We start from the raw sequence: 26,386 nt of genomic DNA, 5'->3' as shown, positions 1-26,386 counted from the left end.
TATAGCGCAGGAGAGCCGCCTCTGCCGCCTGTTTGATCACAGCGCCGGGAACATCACAGCTTTCATTTCAATAGCTGTGTGTTCCTGGCCGCGCGCCGTCACACGCAGCCCCTCCCCCTTGTCCGGGCACTTGGATAGACCGATCATCCGCAGGATTGGACGGATGATCTGTCTATCAAAGTGCCCCGACAAGGGGGAGGGGCTGCGTGTGACGGCGCGCGGCCGGGACCACACAGCTATTGAAATGAAAGCTGTGATGTTCCCGACGCTGTGATCAAACAGGCGGCGGAGGCGGCTCTCTTCCCTGCACAGGCTGGCTGCAATGGGACACACTGGCTGCAATGGGACACACTGGCTGCAATGGGACACACTGGCTGCAATGGGGCACACTGGCTGCAATGGGGCACACTGGCTGCAATGGGGCACACTGGCTGCAATGGGGCACAGGCACACTGGCTGCAATGGGGGATACCTCCTGTACCACGTCCCCAGTCTGACCATCTTCTGTACCATATCCCCAGTCTCTGACCATCTCCTGTACCACGTCCTCTGTCTCTGACCATCTCCTGTACCACGTCCTCTGTCTCTGACCATCTCCTGTACCACGTCCTCTGTCTCTGACCATCTCCTATACCGTGTCCAGTCTGACCACCTCCTGTACCATGCATGCAGTCTCTGACCACCACCTGTACCATGCATGCAGTCTCTGACCACCTCCTGTACCATGCATGCAGTCTCTGACCACCTCCTGTACCATGCATGCAGTCTCTGACCACCTCCTGTACCATGCATGCAGTCTCTGACCACCTCCTGTACCATGCATGCAGTCTCTGACCACCTCCTGTACCATGCATGCAGTCTCTGACCACCTCCTGTACCATGCATGCAGTCTCTGACCACCTCCTGTACCATGCATGCAGTCTCTGACCACCTCCTGTACCATGCATGCAGTCTCTGACCACCTCCTGTACCATGCATGCAGTCTCTGACCACCTCCTGTACCATGCATGCAGTCTCTGACCACCTCCTGTACCATGCATGCAGTCTCTGACCACCTCCTGTACCATGCATGCAGTCTCTGACCACCTCCTGTACCATGTCGCCAGTCTCTGACCACCTCCTGTACCATGTCGCCAGTCTCTGACCACCTCCTGTACAAAAATATTTTTTTAAAACAGTCCTTTTCGGTATCGGTGCTGTTTCGGTTTTCGGCCTAGTGTATTTTTCATTTTCGGTATCGGTTTCGGCACCAAAAAACCCATTTGGTGCATCCCTAACCGCAGGTATATGTTTCCTGGAAAAAGGCCTAGAATATCTCTCCGCTGTCAGTGGGTAGAACACATTGGTTTATTGCTGCAGATTATCTCAGACTAGAACAGGAAAAATCTATATGATTTATCCATAGGAAGCTAGACCCTCTTTTTCATATGATCTACAGCCTTTTGCTAAAGCTCCTTGTTTTTTCTTAAATCATGCAATTTTTCTTGCTGTGTTGAGTCCTGTTACTTTCTCCATGGGTGCTGATGCTTTACTGGATCTAGGAGAGATTGCTTGAGGTCCGACATAAGCAGTATTGGCCTTAAAGCGGGGGTCCACCCTAAAGTGGAACTTCCGCTCGTCAGAATCCTACCCCACTCCGTTGGCACCTTTCAGGGGGGAGGGGGGTGCAGATAGCTGTCTAAGCCAATTCCTGTCCTGCTGCGCTGTCTGCTGGGACACACGGGTCCCAGAGACAGCGTGGACCGTTCCTATTGCGCTGCGCGACTCACGCATGCGCGGTAAGGAGTCAGGAAGTGAAGCCGCAACGCTTCACTTCCTGATTCCCTCACCTAGAATGGCGGCGGCAGCAGCCGAGAGCCGAGCAAAGTCTGAAGGGATAGGGTGATTGAAAAGCCCACAAGGGTGATCATGAAATGGGACAGACACAAGCCCAAGGACTGGTGAGATGGGAACAATCAAGTTAAAATTGGAAAGATAACGCATTCTCTGGAGCCAAGAAATCCTGCTTAGAGGATCTCACTGGAAAAAAAAATTAACCACTTCAATACCAGGCACTTAAACACCTTCCTGCCCAGACCAGCTTTCAGCGATGTCGCACTTTGAATGACAATTGTGCGGTCATGCTACACTGTACCCAAATGAAATTTTTATCATTTTGTGCCCACAAATAGAGCTTTCTTTTGGTGGTGGTTGATCACCTCTATGGTTTTTATTTTTTACTAAACAAATAAAAAATAAAAAAAATACAGAAAATTTTGAAAATGTTTTTTTTTTTTCTTTTTTTCTTTTTTTTGTTTCAAAACTTTGTAAATAAGTAAGTTGTCTCCTTCACTGATGGGCACTGATGGGGCTACACTGATGAGGTGGCATTGATGGGCACGGATAGGCGGCATTGTATTTTATACTGTACTAATGGATGCCAATCAGTGCCAAACAATAATGCATGCCAATGAGTGATGGGCACTGATTGGCATCCCTGGTGGTCTGGGGTGGCATACCTTGTGCTGGGCATCCCTGGTGGTCCAGTGTGGGCATCCTTAGGGGGGGGGGGGGGGGGGGCTGTGCTGATAATCGATCAGCACAGACCCCCCCCCCCGTCGGAGGAACAGACGATCGGCTCTCCTCTATTCGCGTCTGTCAGGCGCGAGTGAGTAAAAGCCAATCGCCTGCTCTTCCTATTTACACTGTAATCAGCCGTGATTGGACACTGTTGATCACGTGGTAAAGAGTCTCCTCTGCTTTTCTGTGTGGTTTGTGGTGGATCCGCATCCCAGACCTAACTGTGGGGAAGCCCTTCTTTCCTTATCACTGGAAAGTAATCACAGCAGATGCAAGTCTTAGGCTAGACTAGTTTCACTCCATAAGAGTCAAAGAAAAATGGCCATTGAGGGAAGCCAAACTTCAAAATTAACATCTTTGAGCCCAGAGCTGTCAGGTTGATCCTGTAGCATTGGACCCCCTGGATTCCCCCTTGCCCTCTGAAGGGGCACCCTGTCAGGGTGCAGTCAGACAGTGCCACAGCAGTGTCCTACATATCTATCAAGGGGGCACCAGGAGTCTGGCTGCCTTGAGGAAAGCCAAGCAGATTATCTCTTAGACAGAAACTTGATCTCCGATCTGTGGTCCACTTCCCAAGAGATAACTGTAAGGCAGATTATCTCCACCATCACATGGATCGAGGAGTATGGGCTTTTCATCCAGATGTCTTCAATCTGATATTCCAGAAATGTTGAATGTGGGCAGTGGTTAAGTGGTTAGTACTTCCACTTGGCATCACAAGGGTCACTGGTTTGAATCCCAACCATGACACTAGGTTCATTGAACTTTCATGTTCTCCCTGTGCCTGCATGGGTTTCCTCCGATGCTCAGATTTCCTTCCACACTCCAAAGACATGTTGGTTGGTTACTTGGTTTGTTTAAATTGGCACTGGTATGTATGAATGCGCATTAGGGACCTTTTAAATTGTAAGTTCATTGAGGGTAGGAACTGATGTGAATTAAAAATAATGCACTGCTTAATTTGATGCTGCTCTAGAAGTACCTGAAAGAAACAAAAGTGGACATCCTAACCTGTTGCAAGAATAGTAATCCTTTTTTTTTTTTTCCACCCTCGGATGCCTTGATAATCGACTGATCTCAGTTGAGGCTTATTTATGTCTTCCCTTGCATTTGCAAGAGCTAACATTCTCAAAGAGAAATCTCCTTCTGTGCTTTTACATGCCTATTCCAAAAGATCAGTGGGAGTTTCAGCATCACGCCTCTAGCCTAGTTGTGTAAGGCCACCACCTGGTATTCTGTTCAGTTTCACTAGGTGGTTGAGTCTTCTGCTGATGCAGCTTTTGGCCACAGGGTCCTCACAGTAGCTGTCTGGCAATTTGGGTATTATGACCCTCATTGAGTCTGTTAGCACATGTCTGTTTGCCTTGTTGTCCACCCTTCCTACTTATTACTTGGGGACTTTCCATGGTGTATGAATACTCTTCCTGTGTTCTGTAATGTACTCCAAGATAAAGAATTTATGTAAAGTTCCTATTGGGGTTTTTTGTTTTTTATTTTTTCATTTGTTCCAACTTGAATTTTTTTTGTTAATTTTATATCTGTCTTTAATTTGTCTTTAATTTTAATATCAGGAATGAAATGGAGAGGCACTTCCTTGAGCTGCTGCAGTTCAACATTAATGTCCCTGCCAGCGTATATGCCAAATACTACTTTGACCTGCGATCTCTTGCAGATGATAACAACCTTAGTTTTCTTCTGGAACCCCTCAGCAAGGAAAGGGCACAGAAACTAGAGGTAAAAATCAAGTTTTATTTTTGTATGTGTTTTTTTTTGTTTTTGTTTTTGTTTTGTTTTTTTTTGTTTTTTTTTTCACAGGAAGTGAGAGGAAATCTCTGCAAATTAAGGGAATCCATTGGGGGGCTCCCAGGTCACTAGACCTAGTGTCCCCATTGTACGATTTGTTTTTGGTAGGATGGTGTCCCTGTCCCTTTAAGGAATTTGGCAATAAAGATTTGCGGGAGTGCACCTTGTGGTGGTGGTCTGGCTGCCAATCAATGGGCCTGCTCCACCATGAATGTTGCTGAGAATGCAAGCCTGCCGAATGTGGTGATAAGCAAGTTCTCAAAGGTGGGGGGGTTGGATCCCTCTGCACCTTCAGCCCCGCAAATCTGAGGTTACAGCACCGGAGCCGGTTTTCAGTGTCATCCTGTTTTTGCTGCACAACATCATGCAGTTGATGGAGTCTCTCTGTGGTAACCTGCAATGGCGGAAGGTCGTCCTTCACATGGCTGAGCCGGTTCTCTGCCTCTGTAACCCGCTTTTAGTTTCTAGAGGTCTTTTCGAATAGGGGAGATATCGATCTTCGCCTCCCCTATTTTGCTTGCTGGGGTGCTCTGACAATTGGATATTACCTCCTGAACTTTGCGGTGTCAATGCTAGCTGGATCACTGGTAGGAGGCACCATCTTCCCCCGGAGTGTCCTTCTCCCTGAGCCGGAATTTGTCCAACTTCAGGATTGCCGCTGCCTCCTTCAGAGGCATGATGTGCCAACTGGAGGGAGAAACTGGGTAGTGCACAGTAGGTAGAAGAAAAGCAGGAAAGCCACAGGATTGAAGGAAAATGATCGTTCTCAAGCAGAGCTTTTGACCTGTGCCCCTCACACTATACCATTCCAGGTCATGCCCCCATTGTAAGATTTATTACCTTTCTGGGGACAACCCAAAACTTGGGACTCTTACTGTCAATGATAATATTAAACAGGCCAAATAGAGTCTCCCTAATGGGGAACAGACCACAGTAAAAACCTGAAAAGGGTTCTAATCCACCTCCACTCTATCCCAGAATTAAAAAAAAAGTTTTGCCTTTTTAGTTGTACTTTAAGTTGGGAAAAAAAAATTGTTTAATATTGCTTTTCACTGCCCAGACTGTTTGTTTTTCCTTAAAGACATATTTATTAATCTGTACCTAAGGTGTGTGTTTTTTTTATATATATATAGGCTATCTCCAGGCTGTGTGAAGATAAGTACAAAGACTTGTCTAAAGCTGCGATGAGGAGGTCTATCAGTGCTGACAACCTAGTGGGAATTCGGCGTACTAATGCTATTATTTCCTGATGCAAGCTCAACAGGAATGAGGCACAGCTACAACACTATTGGTGTGCAACATGAACTTCAGGCACTACCAAGCTTCCCACACTCTCTTCTGTACACTATATTGAGCCAGCAGTGTCTTCCAGCACAAGGGTTGTGGGGGGCAAGAGAAATTGAATCCAGGGACGCTACAAGCCTTTTTTGAAAACTAAGGAGCATACACCATGGGAACAGAGAGAGGGTCTTGTAAAGAGCAGCACAGCAGCTTTACACGGAATAACAAGTGGTGTATCTAAAGTGAAATCCCTTTCTCAGACATCCCGCAACCACCTACATTTGTATGCTTACTGTGTAGGCCTATAGCTGTGAGAGATATTTTTAACACTATATAGATTGACGTTTAGACGCTAAAACACTAATTGTGTATCTTTTTATTATTTTTTTGTCCTATTGCCCACTATTCTTTTCTATTCATCTTGGATTCAGTTGTACATGATGTTTTAATATATATATCTTTCCAAACCACGCAAAGCCATAGTTGAGCAAATAAAATAAAGCTCAGTTGGAGAGGAAAAAAAATAAAAAATTATGCTGGGAAATTTCAGGATATGTTTAATAAATCTGGTTATTATGTTTCAATTTTCAGCAATCTACCAGCGCAACCAGCAGAATGGGTTGGTTAGTACAATGACTGTCCTAAGGTTTTTTTATTTGTTTTTTGTTTTTTTTGGAACTGGCTTGTACTACTGTAACTTATGGTGCTTCCCCATAAATTATGCATTATAAGACACTGCGAAACAAAATAAACTTTTTAAAATTTTACACCACTTGCTCATCTCTCAGCGATGTAAAGATGTATTTTGTGCACTACCTGCTGCTAATTGATGGTCCTTTAGTGCTGTCTTCTCTCGAACTGAAGTTTTACTTACCGTGCACACTTTATTCATATCTGTGAAAGATACAAAGAGCTCTGTTCTATCCTAACTAATCAATACAGCATGTCTCTGTTGTATATAAACATTGGAAGTCTTACTGTGATCATTTCCGGCGCTGAGACATGACTATATACTTTTCGTTTCAAGATCAGTAGTATGTATCGTGGTTGGTCAATGCCAAATTCAGTCAGAGCTACAGATGTCGGTTATAATATAGTCCTTACATACTACCATAAGGGCAAAATTGCCTAATTCCTGATGATGAAGCCAAGAAATTAGTCTGCTGATCATAATTTACTGTTAAACTACTTGTACAGGGGAGGGTATTTTGTGTAATACAACACAGCTCTTGCTTGGCTTTTCTCCAAGCAATCTCAATTATAAAGTTTTTTTATGTACTGATGAATTGCAGTGAAAGGATCAATTCAGCAACACGTGTAGTTGCTATTAAAAGTTCTGTTCTTTCTCTAACCATATATTTTGTTTGATTTTTCTCTCCGATTTATAGTGTTCAAAATGTAACTAACAGTCTCCAGAGCAACACTCCATTAAAGTAGAACTCCAGGCAGAATTTTTTTCGCATGTGCATGTTGGTCCTTTCTTACCTTTTGCAAATAGGTTCTCTGTTCCATGCACAGATATGGGTGTGAGAAACCCATATTTTCTTTCCTGAAATATAGGACTTTGTCTCCTTTTTTATATTCATGTGCAAGGCCAGGGACTAATATGCCCTCTTTTCCCCCCTGGCCCCCACTGGTCTTGTTACTTCCACCCTGTAGTCCTGTAACAATTGAAATGGGAGCCTCAGACTCCTTTACTGAACCACCCGCTGTATCAGAATTGATTAAATGACAGGCCAGGGGAATCCTGGTTGTCCACCTCCAATGGCGTCACAATGTTACTGACAAGCCAGTAGTCTTCTGGTCTCTCATACCCCCTTACATCTGCGATTGGTGCCCATTTGTTGCAGTTCCAATCACGGAAACTGTAGATCCTACAAGTGGCATTGGAAGAAAAAAGGATGTTTCTTTGCCTGCATTATACCTCCTACAGGTGCCCAGCCGAAGCTGCTTTTTATGAATTGCAGAGATTATTAACAGCATCCCGGAGTTCTTTTTGACTCGACGTCCCATTATTGCACATAGCGTAAAACTTTCAGAAAGATCAAAGCCTTATTTACCTTTAAAACCGTTTTCTATGATTTGTTCTTCTGGAAATTGATGTTTGTTTTGTTTTTTGTTTTTTACCAGTATTTTAAAAATTTAAAAGCTAATCATTAGTAGAAATGCTTGCAATGTCCAAGAAAAGCCATCAATTTTATATGTGTTTTCCCAAGGAAATATATTTTTCCCTCCCAACATTTCTGCCTACACCTCCCACAGCACCAAATATCCAAAATCTCCCACATGGCATGTTATATAGGGCAAGCTTAAACTGCTTTGGATGGTGCTAAAAGTTGAAGTCCATAGCCCACAAGCAAAAATTTGCAGCTGTTTTAATGAATGTATGGAAATGAAAAACATGGAAATTCTTTTTTTTTGATCTGTGAAGAAATGTTTTAGTATTAAGGAAATTGGTAATTGAAGACTACTTGATCATTAAAGTTGAGGTCTGTGGTTATGAATTTTAACTTACAAGCGACCCTGTCACCCAAGTAATTTTAAAACTGAGGAACTATTTTTGAGTCTTGATATGGAAACCATTTTGCTAAAAGTGAGGCTAGATTCATACCTCAACATTTTTCTTATAGTATTGCTGTGTGTTTTAGCCACATTTTGTTCATTACCATGGAAGGTTTATTGTACTGGAAACCATACCAAAGATGCAGCCAGCAAGGATTGTTATACACTCCAGTAAAATAGATGTGTGAATGTTTCCTAATGGTCAAATAGTTGGTATCTATTTGACAATTGAGGAAAAAAATACAAGATGAGAACCTGTTTTTTATTTATAATTTTTTTCTTTTTTTTTTCCTTCCAGCTGTTGATTGTCAGAGATCAGAACATGCTAATTTGAGGCATTCTCGATCTTAACATCTTGCAATGCCTTATGTTGGTGTTCTTTCTCAGCCTCTGTGTTCTCACAGATGCAGCCATGTTTCTTTGACCTTGTCCATAGATGTAAAAAACTGATGGGACCAGTATTTGAAATCTAAAACATGATACCAGTTGTATATATGTGTGCCTGGCACTGAATAATACAGCACAAGGCCCCAAGTGTCGGTGAACAATGTATTTTTCTATTTAGGGCAGGACTAACACCTAATTGAAATCGAATAAATGATTGGATTTCTGCACACGTGGCAATGCAACTCCCTAGGGAGTGGCGTGGCTCAATTTGCCTTATTGTATACTGCAACAGCAACATTGGGTGTTTTACATTAATTAAGACATAAGTATACAACTACAGCCTGTGACACAATGGGGTTGATTTACTAAAGCTGGAGACCGCAAGATATGGTGCAGCTGTGCCTGGTAACCAATCGGCGTCTAACTTCAACTTGTCTAATTAACCTTTGACAATAAAACCTGGAAGCTGATTGGTTGGTTTCAGTGTACAGCTGCACCAGATTTTGCACTCTCCAGTTTTAGTAAATCAACTCCAATGTGAAATCTGTTCAAGTACTTTTTGATGAGAAGTTTATTTAACCCATGTGTGGTATGCCAGTTTAGGCTTCTTAATGAAAAACTTTAAAACTGTTATGTACTTTACATGTGCATTTAGAACTGCACATGTAATCTATTGTGCAGTACAAAGCATGTAAGGCTTTACTGTGTCTGCATAATCCCACATGCCAGTTTTATATGGCTGACTTTTTTTAAATAAAAAAAACTCCTATTTAACAGACATAAAATTGTTGGTTGACAGGGTTCCTTGAAAAGGTGGTCTTCTAAGAGATCAGTAGAGGAAATGAAGCTTTTAAGTGTGCAAATTTTTGGTATTTTATAAGTTCTGTATTGATTGAAAATACCACAAATGCAATAAAATTGGGGTCAGACCTGTGGCAGTTTGAGAAAGATATACTGTATATCATAAACTAGCTGTTATGGCTGCTGTTATTTAATTCCAGTCTCCTGGACACGAGGCACACTGCACTGCTTTGGTTTCCACAGGGACTCCCAAGAGACAATTGGTTGACTGCAGGTATATCTTAAACTAATGTAACATTTCAGTTGGGTTTGCATTATGTTTATATTAAAATGAAATGCTAATATTAATAAACTCTATTTTAAGTAAATTGATTTGTCTTCTTTTGTCTCGTGTGAATTATAGATTTTGTAGTTAATGTGTTAAACTCTGGGGAGCTGAATGCTTGCAGTGGGGCTATTCCCATATTGTAAAAGTAAATTCACCTTATAATAGTACGAGGGGAATTTTTTTTTTTTTTTTTTTTTTCTCACGCTTCTCTCTGATGCCCTGGGTCTTAAGGGTACTCTTCACATCCTCCCTTACAATGCAGATGACAACAGCAACTGTCTAATGCCCCAAAGAGAAGTAGCTTAGAGGTACCAGACACGTAAAAAAAAAAAAAAAGCCTGGGAGAAGGGATAAGCGAAGTAGAAAGTGCTTTTTATTGGTACCCTAGGCAAAATAAGCATTTAAACCTTGCAGTATGGAAGGAACCATACTAACTTCTATCTTTACCTGAATTCCCTCTTGAGCCAGAGTAGAACCTCTGCTGTCCTGGAGACTCCCTCTCCTCATTGAATGAGACAGCAGCGGGAGCCATTGGCTCTCACTGTTGTCAGTTACAGCCAATGATCAGGGCTTGGTTAGTACAACTTTTTTTTTTTTTTAAAGACGAACCTTTTAATACCATTTTAATTTAAACTTCCTTAACCACTTGGCATTCGTAGGCCGTCATATGACGTCCTCGCCTTTGTGGGGTTATATCTGAATGATGCCTGAGGCTACAGACTATATTCAGATATCTGCATTTTTAGCCGATGATTCTTTACACCATAAGAATGATCCTAGTAACTGTTCCACTGCTTGATCGTTCTCACGGGTGGCAAAAGGGGACATCCCCCTTCTGATGCTCTCCGGTGCTTCTACCGACTCACCACAGCGATCAGTGAGTCGGACAGAGGATCTGCCAGCCCCGGATGTTGATCATGGAGATTTCCGGCGGACCAGATGGTCGCCGGAGTCTCTGATCGTCAGAGGCCAGGCACGATTTTATGAAGTCACGCCCGGCCTCTGCGTTCAAAAAACCGGCGGCGCCTTGGCTGGGAAGCAGTGATCGTGTATTTTTTATTTTAGGCTCACTGTAAAGAGGTCCTGTCATATTTCTATTACAAGGGATGTTTACATTTATTGTAATGGGAATAAAAGTGATTAAAAAAAATTAAAGTGTAAAAATTATTATGTAAAATTAACAATAAAAACGCAGAAGCGAACGCATACGCAAGTCCCGCCCACATATGAAAACGGTGTTCAAAGCACCAGTGAGGTGTCACCGCAGTCGGTAGAGCAAGAGCAATAATTCTAGCCCTAGACCTCCTCTAACTCAAAACACGTAACCAGTAAAAAAAATTTAAAGCGTCGCCTATGGGGATTTTTAAGTACCGAAGTTTGGCGCCATTCCACGAGCCTGTGCAATTTTGAAGCGTGACATGTTGGGTATCTATTTACTTGGTGTAACTTCATCATTCACATTATGCAAAAAAAAAATTGGGCAAACGTTAGTATTTCGGTTTGTTTTTTGTTTTGTTTTTAAAGTGGTTCTGCACCAAAAAAAAAAAAAAAATTAAAAGCCAGCAGCTACTAATATTGCAGCTGCTGACTTTTAATAAAATCACACTTACCTGTCCCAGGGTCCAGCGATGTCGGCGGCAGATGACGAGCGATCGCTCGTCTCGCTGCTGCCACCGCCGCCATCCTCTGTCAGGGAATCGGGAAGTGAAGCATGAGGGCTTCACTGCCCGGTTCCCTACTGCGCATGCGCGAGTCACGCTGCGTGTCTCTTCAGATCCCCGCTGTGTCCTGGGAACTGTGTGTTTCCCAGAACACAATGGGGGGGGGGGGGCGGGGGCGTCTGCGGCAGTCTGCCCGGAAGTGGGTGCAGATACCTGGATTATCCAGGTAACTGCACCCCCCTCCCCCCTGAAAGGTGCTGATTGTGTGCACCGGAGGGGGGAGGGATCAGATGAGTGGAACTTCCCCTTTAGGGTGAAGAAACGCTTTAAGCATGAAACTTTTTTTTTCAAAAAAAGCGTTTGAAAAATTATTGCGCAAATAACGTGCGCGATAAAAAGTTGCAATGACCGCCATTGCATTCTCTAGGGTGTCTGCTAAAAAAAAAAAAAAAATGTGTATATATATATATAATTTTAGTTTGGGGGTTCTATGTAATTTTAGAGCAAAGAAAAAAATTATTTTTACATGTAGGAGCAAAGTGGTTAAGCCAGAATCCCGTAGCTGATTTTTTTTTTTTTTTTTTTTGCCTTGCTGCTGACCTGTTTGCAAAGCCCATAAATATCTCCAGCCTACAGGGGTGACATACTGATATATCAGACGCCCATCTGCTGATGGGCATTTCTAGTGGCACACAGTGATTCACCTAGGCTCATGTGTTTGGACCTTATGCTGCGATGCCTTTTGGGACATGTAGTGTCCACCTGTGCGGTTACATAGGAACATTGAGTGCTGCCTGACATTTGCCAGGGAGGAGAAATGGGATGGACTAAGGTCACATGACCTTGACTTTTTAGTTTGTAGGGTACTTAAGTTCTCCTTTAATTTATTATTATATCAAAAAATTTATCGGGACAAGTGTTCAGTACAGATTTCATGGTATCAATTTAAACCTTGACGCCAGCCACATATGTGGCCGCTTGGCATGGTGGGCCTGTGTAAACCACTTGCCATGCTGAGAGCGCTCTCCCAGCATGGTAGCCAGTGGGATCTATAAGTTCCAGATGTATACTTTCCGAATGGGAGCTTTAATATAATGTGACAGCCAATCAGAATTTACATGATCTGAATCGCTAACTTCGCCTCCCTGCTTTTAGAACTCTTAAAGGGTCAGGAGGCAGTCGGCGCGAATGTGTATGTTCTAAATGCTCAGATTTTTTAAAGTGTCACTTTATTAGCTAAATATGAAGTAAACTGTGAGGAATTGTAGAGCAGGGGGTCAACAACCTGAGGCCCTCCAGCTGTTGCAGAACTACAAGTCCCATCTTGCCTCTGGGTGTAATTGTAACTGCCAGCCTTGCAGTGCCTCATGGGAAATGCAGTTCCACAACAGCTGGAGGGCTACTGGTTACCTACCCCTGTAGTAGAGAAATAATATGGTTCTTCTGCATTAAAGCGGAACTCTGGGTGTACTATGACCTCAACTAGTTCTTTTGGGCCAAGTTTCCCCAAAACAAACCTATTTCCTTGACTAACAGATGCACCCACTAAGAGTGGTGTATGAACTATATGTACCATCAGCTACATACAGTATACAGCTCTATATTGATTTTGTGACCTAATCTGCTTTTCCACATCAGAAAATTAGGGGAAACCTTGTATTTAGTCCTAAAATATAAGGCTTTATATGAATGGCTGCGCAGCATTGCACTCAACTATATTTCGTTCTGAGACTGAAGCGGAGGTCAGAATACATTGCTGTATACTGTATGTAGCTGATGCTACATACAGTTTACAAACACATGCATCCACTAAGAGCATTGTATAAAGGAAATAATTTGCTTGGCCCAAACAAACCAGTTGGTCTTTAACCACTTCAGCCCCAGAAGGTTTTACCCCCTTCATGACCAGGCCATTTTTTTGCAATATGGCACTGCTTTGCTTTAGCTGACAATCACGAGGTATCCAAACAAAATGTATGAAGTTTTTTCCGACAAATAGAGCTCTTTTTTGGTGGTATTTGAAATCTTCCTTGTGTCTTTTCTGCCCAAGCCATTCCAATGTGCTTATTCCTCACTTATCTAATCTACAGTAGCGTCACTTCTAAGTTTAAAACATAAAAATGCATTATGAGCCCTGACTTCATATAGCAGCATGTGACCATCCAGGAACCTTCATATCCCATCATGCACTCTCTAACTGTATCACAGATTAGGGTGTGTTTTACCTCTCTGGATCACATCTCCCTCATTACTATAGCACTTTTTTTTTTTTTTTTCTGTCTTAATTGTCCTCCACTTTCCTACTTCTTTCTTTAAAGCGGAGGTCCACACAAAAATGCAACTTCTGTTTTTCGGGAAGCCACCCTCCAGTGTCACATTTGGCACCTTTCAGGGGCGAGGGGTTCCAGATACCTGTATGATACAGGTATTTGCACCCACTTCTGGGCATAAGTGAGCTAGGCCACTTCCCGTCACCTCCCCCCAGCTGTCTGCTGGGAGACACACAGGTCCCTGAGACAGCAGGGACCATTCGGATTGCGCAGCGCTACTCGCACATGCGCAGTAGGGAACCTGATTCCCTTACCGAAGGTGGTGGAGGCAGCATCAGAGGGACGGTTCGGCCTCGGGTGCTGACATCGTGGGCGCCCTGGAAAGGTAAGTGTCCTTATTTTAAAAGTCAGCAGCTGCAGTATATGTAGCTGCTGACTTAAAAAAAAAAAATAAAATTGGCGGACTTTCGCTTTATGGTGGTCATACACTACAATCACCTTTAGATCTACCATCAACTATTTAGTACAAGGACCTGTCTATTTGATAAATATTGAATGGATTGTTCAGGTGGGTCCAATTATTCCATAGTTTTGGTAAATCTAAAGGAAATTGTGTAGAAAATATACAATCAGATTGCATATTGGTACCCCCCCCCTTTTTTTTTTTGGCATCAGGACTGGTTTTGTGACTGGGGGGGGTTCTCATCACCCCCTCCTCCCTTTCCTCTCTTACGTCACAGTGCCCTCTTTCAATCTCTACCTCTCCTGTACAGTCCTACCTTTGGTAGGGCAGAGGTATTTATCAGCCTGTGTGGCCTCTCCTGGCAAAATGTCCTATCAGTAGGACAGGGGGCAAGATGAGCCAAACTTGTCATGCTAACAAGAGGATGTTTGCCTGTTTCTTAATATGAAAAGACTCCTGCTCATTCCCGATCTGCAGCTTCTGCTGCTAGGATTACATTGATGATGGGGCGCGAGACCCGGGAGAGGACACATCCTGCTAAGTAGCATGGCCATAGTTCAGACCGAATTCACTCACCTCCTGCTGTTTAGCCCAGTTATTAACAGGCCACTGACCGTTACCGGTCTGTGGCCTGGGTTTGGGGACCCCTGGCATAGTGAATTTTATACACGTATACAGGAGGGGGGTGGGTGGAGACCATATAGCACCTGTAAGCATGGGGGGGGGGTTGAATGGGAGCTGTTCTCCCAGAGATCACCCCCTCCCCCCCCCGGGGGAAGAGAGATTGGAGGAAGGCGAACTGGCCAGATCACAGAGCGGGCATTGCCAGCTGTAACAGCTTACATTTGAATTGACGTCCATTTGCGGTCACACACAGACCCGGCGCCTGTGACAGAACACATCCCAGCATTGGACCGGCGTTCTGTCACAGGTGCCAGGTCAGGAGGTAGGGCTGTGTGTGACCGCGAGCGGACGGCAATTCTAATGTAAGCTGTTATGGCGGGCAATCCCCATTCTGTTATTCTGGCCGCCCTCTCTCTTCTGCACTGGTCACACTACAATGATGAACACAGGTGAGGCTGCATTGGTGGGTACTGGTCACGCTGCAATGATTGGCACAGGCAAGGTTGCACTGGTCACGCTGCAATGATGGGCACTGATGAGGTGGCACTGATAAAGTTCACATAGTCACATAAAGTTCATATTTATTTTATAACTTAATTTTGCATAAAACATTTAAAGCGTAACTCCACTTTTGTTGAGAAAAAAAAAACATTCCCCTCTGGGTGGTCAATTTACACTGCAAGGATTATAACAAACTATGTTTCAGATTCCTACCATTTGTTATTCTGAAGAAATCCCTGTGTGTTTCTCTGTACCTTTGTTCTGAGTAGGTCTAATGGGAGTGGTTTCATAATTAACTGTCAGGTGTGGAGCTACAGGGCACTAATGAGGAAATCTGCTGGGCCTGCATCCCTTTAGATGGATTCCTATTGAAAGCATCTCAAAAAATGAAATTTTTGTTGCAAGGGATGCCTGAAATCTGACTTGTATCTTAGGCAGACTTCTGGGAAAGTTTGCTTAGTACACACTCTGCGTACAGAAAACTCCAGGTAGCCATATTGCAATGTATTCTCAGAAAATTACATTGGCTGCATATTGAAAAGGAGAGGTAATTTTTAATAACATTCAATTACAAAATTAATACTGTCGCAATCATATGCGCTATATTATTTTTTCTTTATTTCGTATTTTTTATTTCGTGTAATTTCATGAGATAATTTACGAGGGAGTGTTTAGGTGTGGAATTAGGGGCAAGGTAGGGGTTGGGTGGGGCAAAGGGTGACGAGTAACCCTCAAAGTGGTTCTATACCCCCCATTGTAAATTTTACCTATAGGTAGTGGAAATATCTCCTAAACGTGCGCTATTTAGGAGGTATTTACTTTGTAGTGCGCAGGTGATATCACTGGCGCATGCGCTGTGAAGAAATAGACTGCCGTGCCATTTCTTCCCGAGCGAGTGACGTGACTGCCGGCTCTGGCGCGCATGCGTGGGAGTGAAGTCACACGGCTCTGGCCAGTCACACAGCCGGAGTCTGTGGCCCCAGAAGGAAGAGGGGTGGAGATGGATGCTTCCTGCAGTGGGCACAGCGCAGGCTTCGTTTGAAGGTAAGTGCCACATAATGGGCTAGTATGTCATTCATACTAGCCCATTATGCTTTTTCTTTGCAGGGTTTGCTGGAAACAAAAGAGGAAGTAAAACCCATCAGGGTTTACTTCCTCTTTAAGGCCTGGCTAGTAGCTCAGGACTTGAAATTTTGAGCCCTGCTATAGGATGTCTACAAGGAAGTCATGGAGGAGTTTTATATAGAAGAATCATAAAATAGGGAAAGCTTTTTCTTTTCTTCAACAGAGGTACATTAATGGTATATTGTCACAGCTGGAATTTAGGGAAAATGTGAACTTTAATCCAATGATAGCAAGCAGTGAACTGTGCTAAAAAATATGATGGCCCTAGTGAGGCCAGACAGAAGACTTCCCTGTTCTTTGCTGCTTTCTCCTGGCCACACAGTGCTTTTTCCCTGAACTTCTGGGTAGGGGAGGACATGCACATTGGGAGGATACAGAAGGGGGAAGAGTGACTTGCTGCTTTAGGAAATGTAATGCAGTGTATGCACACAAGCCGCACGGTCACATATGGGGAACCATAAGAAGCTGTCGCCAGAGCAGTGAACAACAAGGAATGACCTGTAGATTATTATTATTATTATACACAATTTATATAGCGCCAACAGTTTACACAGCTCTTTACTATGTAGAGGGGAGACAGCACAATTACAGTACAGTTCAATACAGAAGGGACGGGAGGGCCCTGTTTGTAGAGCTTACATTCTAAAGGGAGGAGGTGGTGGTACAAAAGGTAATAGAATCAGGGAATGATTTGATGGGGGTGGCTCGAGGACAGTTAGGTGGGTGTGGGATAGGCTTCCCTGAATAAGTGAGTTTCTCTTATGCTGCGTACACACGATGAAACAAGCGGGTGGAAAAGTCCGGCAAACTCAAGTCCGCCGGACAATCCCCCCGTGTGTAGGTTCCGGCATACTTTTTTGACCCAAAAGTACGGCGGACTTAGTAGTTTTGCACTCCAATCTTCCCGCCGGACTCGCATTTCGGCGGACAATCCGGCCGTGTGTGTGCCAGTCCGCCGTACTTTTGAAATGAACGGACTTTTCCCGCCCGGAGAAAAGTCCGCTCATTTCAAGCGGGTCTCCAGGTAGGTGGGGCCCGCGAAGGAGACGCTGCTGGCCCCGCCACCTGGTATGGACTTAAAGGGGAACCCCAACGCCGAAAAAAAACGGCGTGGGGGTCCCCCCCAAGTCCCCCACAGACCCTTGCCCGAGCACGCTACCCGGCCAGCCAGGAAAGGGGGGGCGTGCGCGCCCCCACCCCAAAGCACCTTGTCCCCATGTTGATGAGGACAAGGGCCTCTTCCCGACAACCCTGGCCGTTGGTTGTCGGGGTCTGCGGGCGAGGGGCTTATCGGAATCCGGGAACCCCCTTTAATAAGGGGGCCCCCGGATACCGGCCCCCCACCCTATGTGAATGAGTATGGGGTACAATGTACCCCTACCCATTCACCTGTAAAATAAAGTACAAAAAAAAACACAACACACAAAATAAAATAATTTATTGCACAGCTCCGGGGGTCTTCCGTCTTCGGGGGTCTTCTCGCCGGACTACTCCGCTATCTTCTTGTAGCTCTTTTGCAAGCGGAGGAGCCCGGCATTCTTCTTCGTCGCCGCGGCCTCTTCTTCCGACTTCGGGGGTCTTGTCCCCCTCTTCGGTTTTTCTGCCGGGCCACCGTGCCTTCTTATAGCTCTTTTACAGGCGGTGGCCCGGTCTTCTGTCGCCGCCGCCACCTTCCGTTCTTCTTCTTCTCCTGGAGATGTTGACTCGAAGCTCTCTCCGGCCGCAATGCCAGGGACGCGCTGCGCGGTGACTTATATAGGGACAAGGGGCATCGGTTGATGTCACACGGGTTGATGTCACGCGGCGACCCCGCCCCTTACGATGTCACAGTCCCGGAGGATGCTGGGACTGTCGCCATGTGACATCAACCCATGTGACATCAACCGATGACCCCGCCCCTTGTCCCTATATAAGTCACCGCGCAGCGCGTCCCTGGCATTGCGGCCGGAGAGAGCTTCGAGTCAACATCTCCAGGAGAAGAAGAACGGAAGGCGGCGACAGAAGACCAGGCCACTGCCTGTAAAAGAGCTATAAGAAGGCGCAGTGGCCCGGCAGAAGAACCGAAGAGGGGGACAAGACCCCCGAAGTCGGAAGAAGAGGCCGCGGCGACGAAGAAGAATGCTGGGCTCCTCCGCTAGCAAAAGAGCTACAAGAAGATAGCGGAGTAGTCCGGCGAGAAGACCCCTGAAGACGGAAGACCCCCGGAGCTGTGCAATAAACTATTTTATCTTGTGTGTTGTGTTTTTTTTGTACTTTATTTTACAGGTGAATGGGTAGGGGTACATTGTACCCCATACTCATTCACATAGGGTGGGGGGCCGGTTATCCGGGGGCCCCCTTATTTAAGGGGGCTCCCGGATTCCGATAAGCCCCCCGCCCGCAGACCCCGACAACCAACGGCCAGGGTTGTGGGAAGAGGCCCTTGTCCTCATCAACATGGGGACAAGGTGCTTTGGGTTGGGGGGGCACGCGGCCCCCCTTTCCCCAAGGCACCCCCCATGTTGAGGGCACGCGGCCTGGTACGGCTCAGGGGGGCGCTCGCTCGCCCCTCCTTTCCTGGCCGGCCGGGTAGCGTGCTCGGACAAGGTGTGGACTTGGGGGGGACCCCCACGCCGATTTTTTTTCGGCGTTGGGGTTCCCCTTTAAGTCCATACCAGGTGGCGGGGCCAGCAACGTCTCCTTCGCGGGCCCCGCCTACCTGGAGACGCGCTCAAAATGAGCGGACTTTCCTCTGCGTGCGTGGGCGAGTCCGTTCAGTAGGGCGGATAGTACGGCAGACTTAGTACGCCGTATTAGTCCGCTGAAAAAGTGCCGTGTGTGGGCAAGTAGCCCGTTCAGAAAGTCCGGCGGACAGTCTGGCAGGAAGTCCGCCAGACTAAGTCCGTCGGATGGACGGCTACGTGTGTACGCGGCATTATATTCACCGACTGACACAGCTCCTCTCTGTAACAAAATAGGTTGTTAGCCCTATCACTGGAGATTACTAGGCAAAGTTGTAATACAACACTTCAGAACTTTTAGTTTCCACCCAGGGGGCGGTCCCTAGGCTACAATCCCCGCAGTCTGCCCCAGCAGCCTCAGTTTTATTTTGCCTAGTAAAGAAGATACACCTAGGAACCCTGCGGGCCGATAGGTCCATGTTTTTTTGATGCAGAAACTTGGCTTTTTGCGCAAGATGAATGATCCTGTGATCTTCTATCAACAGCCGGCTGGGTGACGGGCTGGTTCACTTATCTTTGTAGTCTCCCCAGTCCGGCCATCGAGCGTGTGCAGGTCGAAGCTACGGCTCGGCAGGCCATGACATACCTCAGTTCCAGAGGTGGTAGGTGAGCTTTTATGCTCTGGGGCATACATATGACAGGGCTACTGATGTCTACGTCACAGTATGCCGGCCCAGTAGACTTCCCTGTACTGATCAGGAGTTGGCTAAAATGGAATGTCTCCCAGCTTTTCAGGATTGGTAAGTACAGCTCTCCCTGTCTCAGCAGGGTTGAGCAGCTGGACATTCCCTGGGAGGTTGATTCGGGGGCCCCCCTCACCCCCTCTTCTCTCCCCTGTCCCTAACTCCCCTCCTTCCCCCCCTCACGGGGGGGCTGTACATGTACTGAGTGGTGTGTGTGCGCCCTGGGCTCTCACCTGGGTTCTGGCTGTGCTGGGGTGCCTGGGGCCTGTGTGCCTTAATCCCGGAGGGTGCCTGTGAGGTTTGCCCTGTGTTGGTGTAGCACTGTGTCTGCCACATGTTTTCTTTCTGCCTCTCATGGCACTGGCTGATGGCCATTTTCAGTGTGGGCAAGGGACAGCATGCTTCTGAGCTTCAGGCGGCCATTTTCCCAGTGATTCCCTATTCAGAACACTGGCGGCCATGTTCTTGAAGCCGGACCACGTTTTTGGTTCTCTACCAGCAGCTCCTGTACCCTCAGCTTTCTGTGTTGTCACCACAGAGCGCTGGGAGGCTTTCTGTGTAATCTGGACACTTGTGTCAGATCGCTCAGCGATCATTCACCGATCGTGCTGACGGACTGCCACCGACACAGCTTTGGTCCCTCTGCACCTGGAAGCGCTAGGGAAAGGTAAAACAGAGCAGAACTCCTCAGGGCAGTGAGTCCGGCGGGTTAAAACCCCTCAGCCAGCGGCAGCAAGGAGGGTGGGACTGTCACTGTCCTAAGTCCCCTTCGGGTGGCAGACAGGGTAGAATCAGCATGGCTTCAGAAACTGGTGTTTCTTCCCCCGAAATCCAGGCAATTGCAACCGGGTCACCTGCGGACTGCGCGGTCCCTATGGACACCCTGGCGGCGGTCCTCGATTTGTTAGTTGCCAAGGTAGAGGCGGTGCATGGGAAGAAAATGCTAAAAAGCAGCCCCTGCCCCCCTCCCCCGTCCTCTGGGGAGAGCTCTGATGCAGACTCGGGTCCTGCTGAGGCTGGTGACCACGGCTCTGTCTTGCCAGATGACGCTGACCAGGACCATTCGGACAGTGAAGATTCCCCGTCCGGGTCCGTGCACGGCAAAGCACTTGTTGAAGCACTTATCACAGCTGTGCGTGATACCCTGAAGATTCAGGAGCCAGCGGGTCCATCTGCTGATGTACCGGTCCCTTTTGGGTCCCGCAAGCCAGTACGTTCACCTAAGGTATTCCCGTATCTGACTTATTTTGACAAGTTCATTTACAAGGAATGGGGTCACCCACAATGGACCTTTTCGGTCCCCAAATACATGGAGGTGCGTTACCCCTTTGAGGAAAGCCTTCTCAAGAAATGGTCGGCTCCTCCTGTCGTGGACCCCCCAGTATCCAGGCTAAATAAAGTAACCACGATCCCAGTTGAGGGGACTCCTGCATTCAAGGATCCCACAGACAGGAAGGCCGAGGCGGTGGCTTGTTCATTGTTTACGGTTGTGGGGTCAGCCGTGCAACCTGTACTGGCATCCGCACTGGTGTCGCAGACACTGACTGAGTGGGCAAAACTTTTGCACAGTGAATTGGGAGAGCAACAGGTCTCCCCTGTCTGCGTGGAACTAGCAGATCAACTAGTGCAAGGCCTTAAGTACGTCTGTGACGTGGCCCTGGATACTCCCCCTCAGTTATCCAGGGCTTCAGTGTCAGCTGTGGTGCTGAGGCGCCTGATTTGGCTAAAATGCTGGTCTGTTGACCAGGCATCCAAAAAAGCCCTGACAGACCTTCTTTTGCTTGGCGATCGGCTCTTTGGAGCCTCGTTGGATGACATTATTAAAAATGCCATTGGTGGTAAGAATACACTACTCCCACAGGCCAGGAAAGCTAAGGAGCCACGCCGTAGGCAAGGGCCCTCTTTTTCCGCTCACAATCGGCTTTTTCGTCCATTCGGCGAAACTTCCCCAGCCCAACAGGACACCCACGGCCAGTTAAAAACGTCCCTGGAACCACAAGCCTAACAAACCTGCGAATAAAAGTGCTACCGCATGAAGGTTTGCCCCCACCCATGTCTTGGGCGGGGGGTCGCCTTCGGGAGTTTGCTGCCTGGTGGTCCTCCCAGTTATCCGACCAATGGGTCTGCGATCTGATTTCCACAGGCTACAAGTAAGAGTTTCTCTCTTGGCCTCCAAACAGATTATTCCCCTCCAACATACCCGTATCCCCGGTTCGCCGGGAGGCCCTGTTGGGGGCGGTAAGGGATCTGCTGAATTGCGGGGTGATTGTACCGGTTCTACTAAAATCTGTTTGTGGTTCCCAAGAAGGAAGGGGTATGTCCGATCTTGGACTTGAAAGCCCTCAATCACATAAAAGTGCAGAGGTTCAGAATGGAATCAGTTCCCTCAGTAGTCGCTGCGCTCCATCAAGGGGACTCCCTGGCATCCTTAGACATCCATGGTGCATACCTGCACATTCCCATATGCCTTCGGCATCAAAAATTTCTGCGTTTTGCAGTCGGGGAAGCCCATTACCAATTTGTGGCTCTTCCTTTTGGTCTGGCATCAGCCCCCCGAGTCTTTACCAAAGTTCTGGCTCCAATATTGGCGTTTCTGAGACAACGTGGGATTGCGATCGTGGGCTACCTAGACGATCTCCTCCTGAGAGCATCTTCCGCCTCAGAATTAGAGGATGTGGCGATCACCATGCAGACCCTGCAAGAATTTGGGTGGCTGTTGAACCTAAAGAAGTCTGTGATTCTACCGACCCAGCGTCTGGAGTACCTAGGTTTGCTGTTGGACTCCAGGGAAGTGAGAGTTTTTCTCCCTTCAGACAAATTGCAGACTCTCAGATCCGTGGTCAAACTACCGATGAACCGTAAGTGTTCGTCGCTCCGGTTTTTTATGCGAGTACTGGGACTTATGGTAGCCTCCTTCGAGGCAGTACCCTACGCCCAGTTCCACACCAGAGAGCTGCAGAAGGAGATCTTGTTAAAATGGGACAAGTCTCATTTGTCCCTAGATCGACAGATCCAGGTGAGCCAGCTAGTCAGGGACTCTCTGATCTGGTGGTTGAGGTCCCTGGTGATTCAGTCCGGAAAATCATTCCTTCCTCTGAAATGGACGGTGATCACTAAAGACGCCAGTCTATCCGGCTGGGGTGGAGTGATGGGGGTTCAGTCAACTCAGGGCCTCTGGTCGATGAAAGAATCTGAGTTGCCGATCAATCTGCTCGAATTGAGAGTGATCAGGCTGTGTCTCCACACATGGTCGGTGAGTCTTCAAGGGCGTCCGATCGGGATACAGTCAGACAACGCCACGGCTGTGGCTAACGTAAATCACCAAGGGGGAACAAGAAGCTCAGCCGCTGCTTGGGAGGTCGCTCACATACTTTGGTGGGCAGAGCGACATGTACCGGCCCTGTCAGCCATTTACATCCCGGGGGTTGAGAACTGGCAGTCGACAGATGCTGGACCCAGGAGAATGGGCATTGCATCCGGAGACATTTGAGCTGCTGTGCCTGAAGTGGGGTACACCAGATGTGGATCTACTGGCCTCCCGTCTGAATCAGAAGGTGCCAAGATTCGTGTCCAGGACAAGAGATCTGTGGGCAGACGCGTCAGATGCGCTGGTGGCTCCGTGGGATCAGTACCAGCTGATTTACGCCTTTCCTCCACTGAAACTGTTGCCAGGTCTGCTTCGCAGAGTGGAAGCCGAGGGGATCTCAGTAATACTGGTTGCCCCAGATTGGCCTCAGCATCATTGGTATGCAGACCTGGTGCGTCTGGTGGCAGACGCTCCCTGGCAACTGCCAGTGCGAGAGGACCTCCTATCTCAAGGTCCAATTTTCCATCCTGCTTTACCATCGCTGGCTTTAACGGCATGGCTATTGAGAGCCAGGTGTTGAGGAACCGGGGTCTGTCAGACTCAGTGATTCCAACTATGTTGAGGGCACGGAAATCTTCTTCTCTGAAGATATACCATCGTACCTGGAAGGCCTACATCTCCATGTGTGAGGAGAAAGGATGGCATCCACGATCCTTTTCCATATCCAGGATCCTGCTGTTTCTCCAGCAGGGAGTGGACAGAGATTGGCATTAAGCACCATCAAAGGGCAAATCTCAGGCTTAGCTGTCTTTTTCCAGTGACCCCTGGCATCGCACTCCTTAGTGAGTACCTTCATTCAGGGGGTACGACACGTAGTCCCTCCGGTGCATCCACCGTTACCCCCATGGGATTTGAACCTGGTGTTGTCGGCGCTTCAAAAACCGCTGTTTGAGAATATCCGGAAGATTCCCATTTTGACTCTTTCCCAGAAAGTGGTCTTTCTAGTGGCCATCACCTCGGCCAGGACGGTTTTGGAATTGGCAACCTTGTCCTGCAAGTGCCCTATCTGGTTATCCACAGGGATAAGGTGGTGTTGCGTCCGCAACCATCCTTTCTACCGAAGGTGGTCTTGGCTTTTCATATCAATGAGGACATTGTATTACCATCGCTGTGTCCTAAGCCGAAGCAGCCTAAAGAGGTGACCCTTCACGCTTTGGACATGGTTAGGGCTCTGAAGGTGTATTTGTCTGCCACGGCTCCCTTTTGGAAGTCAGACTCACTGTTTGTTTTGGTAGCTGGTCCCAAGAAAGGCACGGCGGTCTCATCGGCCACCATTTCCAGGTGGATCAGACAGATTGTAGTACAAACCTACGCCTTGAAGGGGCAGGTGCCCCCCTTTCCGGTCACGGGCCACTCCACAAGGGCAATCGGAACGTCTTGGGCCTACCGACACCAAGCGTTGGTCGATCAGGTGTGTAAGGCAGCGACCTGGTCGTCTGTCCATACGTTTACCAAGTTTTACAAGGTAGACATCAGTGCATCGACTAATGCCTGTTTTGGCCACAAAGTTTTGCAGGCAGCCGTGTAATAGCAATTGAATAAGCAACCAATATTTTTTCCTGGTTTTTCGAAAAAACGCATTCCTGTTATGTTAATGCACTGTTGTATTACTTCCACAGTTGGCTGCGGTCTTGGGGAGAACTCCTGTTGAGGATACCCTGCGGTTTTGTGGTGGTTTTTCCACGCACTGCTGTTTTTTTGTGGGTTTATTTTCACTAGTTCCCACCTGCCATGGTGGATGGAGTTTTTATGCTGTTTTTCCCACCCCTCATTTGGCACTGCTTGGGGATGTCCCATTTTGTTACAGAGAGGAGCTGTGTTGGTCGGTGAATAAAAGAGAAAGTAGGATTTTTGTACTCACCGTAAAATCCTTTTCTCTGTAATTCACCGACCAACACAGCACCCGCCCCTCCTTTTTTTCTCTTTACGTTATACTGCTTATTGACATACTGAGGCTGCTGGGGCAGACTGTGGGGACTGTAGCCTAGGGACCGCCCCCTGGGCGGAACTAAAAGTTCTGAAGTGTTGTATTACAACTTTGCCTAGTCATCTCCAGTGATAGGGCTAACAACTCATTTTGTTACAGAGTGGAGCTGTGTCGGTCGGTGAATTACAGAGAAAAGGATTTTACGGTGAGTACAAAAATCCTATTTTTCAGGGGTCTACTAAAGGTGGACAGGTTAGGGGCTGATTGGACATACAGGGGCAGTGAGTTCCAGAGGATGGGAAAGGCTCTGGAGAAGTCCTGAAGGGGAGCATCGAAGGAGGTAACAAGGGAGCTAGAGAGTAGGAGGTCCTGGGAGGAGCTGAGGGGACGATTTGGGCGAAATCTGCAGATGAGGTTGGTGATGTAGCTGGGAGCGATGTTGTGGATGGCCTTGTATGTTGTGGTTAGCATTTTTAATTTTATACGGTGGGGTAGGGAAAGCAAGTGATGGGATTGGTAGAGAGGGGCAGCAGTCACGGATCGGTTAGTGAGGTATATTAGTCTAGCAGCAGCATTCATAATAGACTGAAGTTGGGAAAGCCTGTGTAAAAGCAGGCCATTAAGGAGAGAGTTGCAGTAGCCAACGGCGGGAAATAATCAAGTAGTGAATAGTCAGTGCAATTATTAGTCAGGAAGGGTAGAATTCTGGAGATGTTGCAGAGGTTAAGGTGGCAGGATTTAACCAGTGATTGGATGTGGGGGCTCTTAATTGCAAAGTCATGTGACATCCATACCGATGTGTCATTCAGTAAGTTTGAGATCTGTGAGGAGATTGAGGAGGTGAGTTGAGTAGTGGAGAGATAGATCTGGGTGTCATCGGCATAGGGGTGGTATTGGAAGCCATGGGAGGTTATCAACTGGCCCAGGGTATAGAGCGAGAATAGGAGGGGCACAAGGTGTGAACATTTGGAATTTTTTTAGCCTTCAATTTATGTTATTCTACTTCAGTTTACTGTATATGCTTTTACGTGCATTTCCTAAAAAATAAACAAAACAGCCATCAACATACTTTTTTTCTTCCTCTCTTTACAAATGCAGGTAAACATTTTGCTCATAGAAGCAGAAGTTGTTGATTTTGAGAGCACCATTTTTTTAAATCAAATAAGTTTTTATTGCAAAACATATATGGTACAAACCAAACATAGACAGGAAATACAGTCATACAGCAGTATTGTTTTTTACGTCTAAAGGAATACTGGAAATACAAAGTACAAATTGACCCGGTTTGTAGACCGCTGAGACATAGGAAATGTCATTAAAACTG

General features: G+C 46.8%; 1 protein-coding gene across 1 annotated transcript in view; it reads left to right on the top strand.

Annotated features, from left to right (window-relative positions):
- Window positions 1-9,761, top strand: part of CCNYL1 (cyclin Y like 1) — a 121,460-nt gene extending 111,699 nt beyond the window's left edge. The window contains exons 9-10 of the mRNA XM_077448493.1: window positions 4,131-4,293; window positions 5,496-9,761. Coding sequence (XP_077304619.1) covers window positions 4,131-4,293; window positions 5,496-5,612 — 280 coding nt within the window. The 3' untranslated portion in view covers window positions 5,613-9,761. The remainder of the gene's footprint in view (window positions 1-4,130; window positions 4,294-5,495) is intronic.
- Window positions 9,762-26,386: the final 16,625 nt, after the last annotated feature.

This window comes from Lithobates pipiens, unplaced genomic scaffold (assembly GCF_037356315.1).
Source record: "Lithobates pipiens isolate NorthernLeopardFrog02 unplaced genomic scaffold, aLitPip1_a1.2 Scaffold_22, whole genome shotgun sequence".
Taxonomy (NCBI): Eukaryota; Metazoa; Chordata; class Amphibia; order Anura; family Ranidae; genus Lithobates; species Lithobates pipiens.
Note: the sequence above shows the minus strand (reverse complement) of the source record. Positions and strands in the feature narration are given on the sequence as shown.